The sequence below is a fragment of the Lonchura striata genome, chromosome 5 (assembly GCF_046129695.1).
Source record: "Lonchura striata isolate bLonStr1 chromosome 5, bLonStr1.mat, whole genome shotgun sequence".
NCBI lineage: Eukaryota > Metazoa > Chordata > Aves > Passeriformes > Estrildidae > Lonchura > Lonchura striata.
This window is the reverse complement of record NC_134607.1, coordinates 20,650,838-20,660,592: the sequence shown is the minus strand read 5'-3', so window position 1 is coordinate 20,660,592 and position 9,755 is coordinate 20,650,838. Positions and strand designations below refer to the sequence as shown.

Genomic DNA, 9,755 nt, shown 5'->3' with positions numbered 1-9,755 from the left:
CAGGGCTCTCACTTGAAAGCCTTTGTGCTGCCCAGAAAACTGGCCAGAGTGGAGAATGCCAGAATGATTCTATCCCATGCAAATTTCCCATTTCTGCTACAAGCGACCATCTGCCCTCTCTGGTCATGCACTTGGGCATGGCTTCTTTTCTAAAGCGAACATCTGATTCATCTTAACCTTGGCAAAATTTCTCTGTCTGTATTGGTTTAAGTTTTCAAGCTGTCTTTGTGAAAGAAATAACCCTTACTTTAAAATGAAGAAAGCGCAAAACCGATGCATTCTCTGTAAAGCAGACATGGTGTTCCTCAGCTCTTGGCGCAAATTTGCAAGTCAGCCACAGCAGGACCGGGCTCAGGAAGGTTTCTCACCGGCAAAAACCTTGTGGAGCAGACAAACAGCGCCTGCCCATGCCAAGGACAGGCGGCACCTGGGCGTGCCTGAGTTTTTCTGCCAGCTCCACCAACATGGAAACCCTACAGGAAACCCTCGCCCGCTTGGTGAACGGGGAAAATTAGACGTTTTATGGAAAAACTTTCCAGACCTATATTTGGTGCAAGCTCTCTCGAGCCCCTGCCCGCCGTCCCTGCAGGTGCACACGCCAGACCCGCGGGCCGGGCTGAGGCGAGGCGGAGCCGCGCTCCCGGCCCCGCGGGGCCCAGGGGCTCAGCCCGGGGCCGCGGCGGCGCCGGGAGAGGCTCCGCGGAGCCGCGCTCCGCCCGGCGCACAAAGCAGCGCCCCACGCACCGACCCCCGCAGCCGCCGCCCCGGCCGCGGCTCCCGGGCGGGGCGGGCCGGGCGGAGGGGCCGCCCCGCGCCGCTGCCGCCGCCGGGGAAGGGGCGGGGAGCGGGGGCGCCGCCGCCGCCCCCCGGCCCGCCCCGCCCGCCGCGCCCCGTGGTGCCGGCGCGGGCGCGGGGCCGAGGCAGAGGCGGCGAGGCCGGCGGGGCGCTCACACCGTGCCCGCCGCCGCCGGGCATGGAGGGCGCCGAGGCGGCCGCCCGCAGCAGCCCCAGCCCCGCGCAGCCCCGCTGCTCCTCCTGCGGCCCCGGCCCGCCCGGCGGCGGCGGCGAGGCGGCGGCCATGGAGGAGCCGGTCCGGGTGGCTTCGTCCCCGGAGGTAACGGCGGCGAGGAAGCAGCAGGGGGTGAAACGGCATCACCACAAGCACAACCTGAAGCATCGCTACGAGCTGCAGGAGACCTTGGGCAAAGGCACCTATGGCAAAGTCAAGCGGGCCATCGAGAGGTTCTCTGGCAGAGTGGTAAGGCAACAGAGCGGCTTCTCCCTGCCTCTTTCTCTTCTATTTACTCTTATATATACAGGTATATATAAGATAATATCCCAACGCCGGTTTCGGAACAGAGCCGGCCGGGTGCATCCCCTTAGGAGCCCCGTCTGTGTGCGGGGCTGGCGGGTGGTGCCGAGGCGCAGACCCGCTCAGCATCCCACCCGTGCCTGCGATCCGCTGCTTTGTTCGGAGTGCCCACCCTGCAGAGAGACTTTCATCTCAGAGGAGTGGCGGAGGTACTGTAGTAGCGCATTGGTACATTTTGAAGGGATGTGTTATTATTGGAAAATTAGGGTGACATTGTTTTTTTTCTGTTTTTTTTTTTTTTTTTTTTTTTTTTTTTACTTGCACGTCCACTGTGACTAGTTTTTTCCCCAGTGGAAAATCACGTTTTGGAGAAACCTGTCACATCCCCTGGCTAACCAGCACCACTCACAAAGTACTGTCAGAAGGGAAAACGTTTGCTTCTCTGGTTAAAAATGCTGTGATTCGCTCATACTTTTGTAAGCTGAACTTTGCTGACACCTAAAAATTTGCAGGGACTGCAGCCCACCCCATTGGTTTTTATGATCCATTTCAGCGCTCAGCGGTGCCGGCTGGCTTGAGACTTCAAGCAGCCCGGGGATTGTCCAGCAATAACTCAGCTTCAGCATTTCCTCACTGGTGCAGCGCTCCAGCCGGGCACAGAAATACAATTGAAGCAATCTACACGTTAGTCAGAATTATTGTCATTTTTCCTTCCCAGAAATACGTAGCTATCCGCAGAGGGCAGGCGAATGAGAGGCAGGCATTGTTGTGTGAAAGATATAGGGGGTTTTCTACAGAGGCCTTTGTCCTGAAGTGCACTATATGAGTTTTCACTAGACTTCATCTAAAAGCAAGGCATTTCCCCTGTGACGTTACATTTACCTTTCCCTTTCGGTTGCTGGGGAGCTCAACATGCACCCAGAGGCAGAAGGATCTGTAAAACAGAAAATGAAATTTCAGATGCTATGACTTTAATAAGGAACACTTACTTAGCAACTGAATATCTTTGAGTCGACAGTGAAAATGAGAGTTCTAGCCAAGTTGTAGAGTCATATCATATATGCTTTCAGTTTATTAGCTCATTTGGAGGCTAGCTAAAGAGAAACCAGAGATGGACATCTCTGCACATGCTCACTCTAAGTCCATGATTTTTAAAGTTTGCTGTCTTGGCTGTTTTACAACTTCAGGCTAACAAAAGCTTTAGTGCTATATTGTATGCTGTTATTTTTAAAGTAGATTAATTTTGAGTTGCATTATAAAATGCAAAATGAGAAAACATCTCTTTTCAAGGAGTTGAGAAATTAACGAAAAAAGGGCAGCAGTAATGTACCATGAGATTTGGCTTTGGAAAAAGCTCTCACAGAGGAATGGATGTAGAGTAGCTAGATGTGGGTCTCATCTAACTTAAGAACACGCTAGGTCTTCCCATATTTTGCCAACTGTCAAGCTCTTCAGCTGCACAGTTAAAGGTTACTTCGATGTTATGGTCTGAACTGAATTTATATGGCTAATGCCATATTGAAATGGAGAGAGTGAAAATCAGAATACCTATGCAATCTTAAATGCAATAAAAGTGTAACATTCGCTGTATCAGCTAGTATGTAGAAGCTGAACAAGTCCTTACCAGGGTGTGAGTTTTTTACTGGAGTAATGCAAGCCTTGGCGTGTGGCACTTTGTAATTATTAACTAGTCTGCAGGCGAGCTCTGGTGTAACGTGTCTATTTGAACTGTAACATCTGTGAGTGTATGTAAAATATCCACAGTTTGTCTGCTTGCAGAATAAAAGCTAGTAGTCAGGAATCCAGCCAGATCTCAGTGAATGGAAAACGCTTCTTGTTTCCTGACAATTCCCTTGTCTGGCTGTTACAGTGAACACTGATTCCTTTCCATGGGTGAGATAAGAGAAGTGATGGGAGATGACTGAGAGGGGCAGCTTTTCTTTGGTTTTTTCCACCCCTCTTTCTCTTCCCTTTCCTCTTCTCAGTTCTTATTAGTGGCAGTATTTGTATTATCCATGAGCAGGTTAGACCAGATGCTGCCATGTCCAGCAGGGGATGCACAGAGCAGGGGATGTGGCCGGCACTGTTAGTTGCACTATGTCTAATGCCCATCCTATTGCAACTGGCAGCATGAGTCCTAAGGTGCCCTTGTCCAGGCTGTTTCCTTCCTATTCTGTTACTGGTTTAGCTGATCATCACTTTCTTTACTCAGTGGTAAGCAGGTATTTGAAGCTGTATGGTAACAGATTGTAAAGCTGGACCTTATGTTCCCATTCATCAGTGTTGTTCAAGCAATTCTCCTGTTTAGCCTTTCCACTTCTCTTGTCTGTCAAGAATTTTTTTAGCTGCATGGAATTTAATAAAGGGGTTTATGTGATTAGCCAGGCTTTTAATGTGAAGCACAAACTTTGGATTTGTTGTCATCTGTATAAACAGAGCTTAGAAATTAAATAAACTGGCAGGTTTGGGTAAATAAAGTAAAACCAAGGTGAGAAGATAGTTCAACACAAAGTACAGATGTGCTTTAATCCTATGCCATTGGAAATCAATAGCAGGATTTCTGTTGACTTTAATGAAAGTAGTATTTGGCACGTGTTAGCAGGTTACAGGTTTATTCAAATTGTTATTCCTCTTAACTTTATTGTCTTTCCTTATAATGCAGTGGAATGTGATCATAAAGTTTCCTGCCATAAAGCTCCGGGGTAGATTGTATGATACATTTAGTTTGTTATTGGAAACAACTTAGGTGAATTTGTGCATTAGTTACCACAGTGACTGCAGACAGTATTGCATGCTGCATGGAGCAGTTAAAATATTGCCTGGTATATGATGTATGAGGTGCCTAATTTTGCCAGGAAGGTTTCTTCATTAGTGCTGTCTCAGTATACGCAGTTCTAACTTACAACATTTTAAATTAAGGCACCTGTTAGCAAGTGTAAGGATGAAGAGATGGTATCTCAAGCCTGTGAAGTAACACTCATGTTGATGTTTCTGTGGGTGTTTTTTCCACTTGTCATCTTGCACATGTTAAATCAAAGAATGGAACTTTTGTTCGTGTTATGTATTCAATGTTTGTTAGCCAAGAAATCCACAGTTGTGCTTATTTCAGCCTTATTTAAGGTGTGTATTGGCCACCTCTGGCTGATTCTGTGCATGGTGCACGAAGATGGTAAATGCTGCTGGATTCTTCTTTGAGTAAATTATTCCACTGGAGTAAATACTCATTAGAATGCAAATTTAGATTACAGATAGCCGTTTTCTGTTTGCTGTTTGCAAAAGCCAGGAAGTTTGTCTCCCTTTCTCTCCCTAGGCTGCACTTGGGAGGCAATGGGGAGTAGCTGCAGGAGCCTGCCTCCCCTCCTCCTTCATTTTTCTTCTTTCTGCCTGAGCCGCATCTTTTCTTCCTCCTCACCAGCAGGTGGAGGAAGCACTATTCTCCTCCAGCTGTTCCTCCAGAAAGTTAATTATTTTGGGAATTGATGACAAGCAGCAGCCCAACATGAAGAACAGGCACGTGGTGCATATTTGGACAGGCATGTTATGTGTTGTGGCTGCCGTGTGTTATTTATCTCTTTTGCATAATAAGTACAGGTAGAAGAATATTGCCAAATGAAATTGGTTTCTGGATCAAAATCTTGTAAAAAACCGTCAAACTTTAAAGCAACCAATTTTTTTATTTACAACTGCAGTGCAAATCTTTGCTTTGAAACAGGTCTGCTTCTTGATGTGTTTGAAGGGTCACTCAGGGTTTTTGAAACCTGGAACAGCAACAGATTACATGAAAGGAGGACTTTTGCTGATTGTATTTCTCCATATCACAACAAAACCAAAACATGAACATCAACAATGTCAGTAATTAAGGCCTTGTTGGCCACACAACCATTGGAGTGTGGTTTTTAAGAATTCCTTATAACAGGATACTTGTGGGTCGCTGAGGGCAGTGAAAGCCAGGTGAAACATTTGTTCTCTCACCTGTGCTGTCAATATCATAGAAAATGTCAGTATCCCTCTGATGCATGTGATTTTGTTTTTAATCTTTAATAATATATTTCCATTTTTTCCCTTGAGAATTTCTTCAGTTAGCACTTGAGTCACTGCTTCATATTGATTTTTATCTTGATTGCTCGGTGTGCATCTTCTGCAGGATAATGTCCAAATATGACACAGAATCTGTTTATTTCTTTTGAAGTTCTTTGTTGCTCTTACTAAGACATCTTCCCTTGTAGCAGACACAGGAATAAGTATCTACACAATGCTGCTGTGATGTGAAGCGTCTGTACAGTACTTTGCTTAGCAGGTTCCTGATTCATGAATGTGGCTTCCACAGCTCTGATAATACACTTCAATTATAGTAACAATAGCTTGTATTACTACCCCATTTCATACACGAGAAGTGAAAAACTTGCCAATTCAAGCCAAAATCACTGAAAATTTCAAGTAGTTTTGAGTGCACAGCCAAGTACCTGATTCATCCAGACATGTAGACTATGTAGCATCAGAGTCCTGTGGATGACACCCTCCTCTTGCAGAGCTCAGCCTGTCCTGCCTCCTGGCCTCTCTCTTTACCCCAGGCTTTTGTCCCTGTGTGACATCCAGCATCGGTCTCCATTCCTGGCCCTTTTGTACTCCGCTGCCTCGCGCTTTGTTGTGTGTGCCAGCGCGGTGACCCGCGCAGGGCGTGCAGCTCTGCTCCCTGCTCCCAGGCTGGTGGCTGTGTGTATGTGTGTGTGTATGTATTTATTTATTTATTTAAGATGTTTAAACCGAGTTCCTTTAGGGACTCGTAATGTGAGCAAATCTGGGCAGTGTTTTCATGGTGCTGAAGGCGTGTTAGTGAAACTCGGGTCATCCTCTGCATGCATGGAAATTCTAGATCTGGAATGAGTAGAAGTTGGAAAGAGTATATGGGTTTGAAAATAGTTTTGCTGTTAATTTGTTATTTGTTCCACCCTTAGCTATTAGATGTGTTCCGAGATTGTGGTTTAAAAAATAGCAGCAAATGGAAAGAAACCCACTGGAATTATTCTAATGTAATTCACAGTGAATATTGTGGGCTTTATTACCATAGGAGTTACTACCTTGTATCAAATTGCTGCAGTCTTCATATAAACACTTGGATAATTGAAATGCCAAAGAAAACCTTAACATTAAGGGGTGCAGACAGAAAAACACTGATTATAGCATGAAGGTCATCAGAAGAAATGCACTGGAACAGATTACTAGTTTTCTGCACTGAGAATTTCTGTTGGAGAAGCAGATTTGGTCAGGGAAGTATGGGTCAGTGGTATGAAAGTCTGAATTAATGACTAGCCAGTAAGGGGTCATCTGAATATATTAGTTTGTCAAATCTTGTACCAAATTAAAGAACAGCATGTTCTTTGAGCTTTGAGTGAAGATCAAGTGATATTCTTTCAATGATGTTGCACTTCCTTACAGGTGAAGAAATAAAAAATGTCCAAGAGACTTGCTTTTTTTTTTTTTCTCCTGCATTAGATTGAGCAATTTTGGGCAGATAATTAACTTCCTATGCCTCAGTGTATTCCTTTCTGGAGGGGTTAATATGGGAAGGTTAAACTAATGAACAGGACACATTATGGCTTGATGCATACATAATGTGATTCCCTCTACATGTGAAATTTCACAACAGAAGTTGAGCCAATGTTTTTAATGTAGCTTTCAGCTAAAAACACTATAAAATGTCAAAGTGTTTTTACAAATGGTTTCACAGCATCATGTGCTAGAGAACACAAGAGAATGGAAATTGCTTGTACAAAGTCTTTAATTAGATATTGCTAAAATGTACTGCATTTTTAATGGCATGTATTCTAAAAATTATTATTTTTTTAGGAACCACAGTGTGGATTTGCCATGTGGAGACAGTTATTGTATATATTGTAGTTCGGGGTCATACATGTTGAATAAAACCATGTGGAATGTTCAGTTCTTGTGAACAATTGTTTATTTTTCACAAAACTGTAATTGTAGTTAGTCTGTGTTTTGTCTGGTAAATAAGTAACTAGAGTCTCTGCTGGAGTGAGGAATTGGGAGGAGGCACACAGTGGCCACAACAGTGCCAAGGAAGAATGACATATGTGTGGATTGAAAACCAGCTCTGGGTGTATCAGCCCTGAACACCAGCAGGTGAACATGTGTACAGCCATGGTTATCCAGATGTAGAGCCTATGGGACATGTTTCCAAAAGCTGTGTACCAGGCATTCAGAGGCTGGTTGATGACCTTTGGTTTGAGACCAGCATCTGCCTGGTTCTAGTCTCTCCCGCCTGTACCACACTAATGTACTCTCTGTCTACATGAACTGGGATGCTGATGTCAAAGAACCTCTTCTTGCTGTGCAACCGTGCTCCTCTCAGCAGGACACTGTTCTCCTTACTGTTGTCTTCTATGTTTTCCTCTAAAGCGGGACCAAACAATATTTTTTGCCACAGCTCTGAATGATTCTCTGAAGCCAGAGGTGCAGGTTTGCCTCCAGGCTTGGGGTGGGATAGGAGCTCACAGCATGGATAGCAAAAGCCAGTGGTGGCTCCTCAGTGTGCTGGCCAGAGCCTCAGCATCTCCTGGCCTGGGTCAGGCTGGAGGCTGCAGCCAGTGCCCATCTCGGATGTTCTGTGTTGACGGTTTGCACGTTCGCATGGGAATCTCTGGCCTACAAGAGCACGTCCTTCTTGCCTCCTCCATAAGTCGGGATTTGTCCCTAAATTGCCCAGGTGTGTACCAGACACTTTATAGAAAAACCTCTTGTCATTAGCACTGATGGGTTGATGTACTTAGGATATTTAATATGTCAGAGGAAATGTCTCAGATGAAAAGGTCTCCAACTAAATATGTAAATGATATTTGTCAGCGTTTCCCTCAAATATCTTCCAGCAGATGTGAGTACCATGTGTGTCCATTTAATAAACTAAACTGAAAATAATTTCCACTTTGCTAGATATATGGGGAATAGCTGGGGAGGGCGGGGAGTGAACTACAAAGCAAGGTAAAAACTGCATATGTGTGTTGTTATATTTGATGACCAATTCATTAAAGCCATAAGTGTATCCAGGCTTTCAATAGTGTTCTCCTGCTGTTGCTTCCTGTACTCTCTGGCTACAAAATCAGTCTCTATGGCTCTCATTTGTCTTACCCACATGAAAGACTTCAAGCATCTGCAAGTTATGATTTGAGAAGTATCTGCTTTTAAACAGAATATATTTTATCACCGTGTCTTCACAGGCAGCATAATACATTGTATAAATTAGAGTATCCTAGACCTTTGAACACTCAGAGGCTGGGTGAGGTACTCCGTGTGTGTACTGTGTCTGACCATACCCCTCAAACATCCTGGACCCACACCAAAAATGCCAGATGTTCAGAAGACGTGGAGGCCCTCCTGTAACCTTTGCTGTGTGCTGCAAAGCATGGAGGGGGCAAAGTTGTAACCATCCCTTGATCTTCCATGGTTTTTGTACTCTTATTTGAGCTCCATAATTTCTGTATTTTCAACTACAGACCAAGGGCCAATCCTCAATTCAGTCTGTTAAACTATTGCATGGTATAAGCTCATTTTATCCCTCAGCTCTCCAAAGACGGATGCGATTTGCTTAGCTCTGATGGTTTATTAGCCATCAGTCCTTAAAGCTGCCATTGGTCCATGATATGATGGAAGTCCTGGGTCTTGCTCAATTATGGGCTTTTCCAGGCTCTATCCTTACTGGAGTAGGAGATAATAAAATACTTTAATGGGTGGTTCCTTTCACATGAAACAAACCCGCCACAGAGCAGCTATGGCACAAGGGGTTGGCATGGCTGGCATGTGTGAAACCATCCTGACCAGTTGTAAGTCAATGCAAACATCACTAAATAAATGTAGGTCTTGTTTTTTACAAGTATTAAGAAAACTGCAGCTGAGATTGCTGAGCTTAGCATGCTCCTAATGTAACTGTTAATTTCTGGATTCTTCTTGAGCCTTCTCACTGTCAGCATTTCCCACTTCACCTCACTGCACCTTCATCATGATGCCTGAGAGTCCTTGCTGCTGGATCCCTGAGACACCAGCCTGGTGAATGGGAGGGTCTGCTGCACCTTGTGTGGAGCTGGAGCATCAGTGGTTGGCAGGCTGTGCTTCCCCTGTTGCCTCACCTTCCTGGGGAACATTGGTGATCCCAGAGCCCCTCGGTGACTCTGGCGCAGCAGCCGCATATGGGATGACTTAAGGCTGGAGCAGTGTCTTTGTTCTGAGGTCTGGCGGCTTGAGGGACGTGCAATTATCCTAATGTCTGGCTGGGCCGTGGAGCTGAGTCAGCATGTTTGGCCTTGAGCAGCACTGCCTTAGAATAAAGACACTAATTAAGGGATATTAGGCTTTAAAAAAGAATAATTTATTGTTCCTGCAAAAAGATACCAGATTCAGGGACTAAATTTAGCTATTCCTTGGTAGATCAGAA

General features: G+C 45.1%; 1 protein-coding gene across 1 annotated transcript in view; it reads left to right on the top strand.

Moving 5' to 3' along the window:
* Positions 1-973: 973 nt before the first annotated feature.
* NUAK1 (NUAK family kinase 1) overlaps positions 974-9,755 on the top strand; it is a 45,590-nt gene continuing 36,808 nt past the window's right edge. The window contains exon 1 of the mRNA XM_021536077.3: positions 974-1,258. Coding sequence (XP_021391752.3) covers positions 974-1,258 — 285 coding nt within the window. The remainder of the gene's footprint in view (positions 1,259-9,755) is intronic.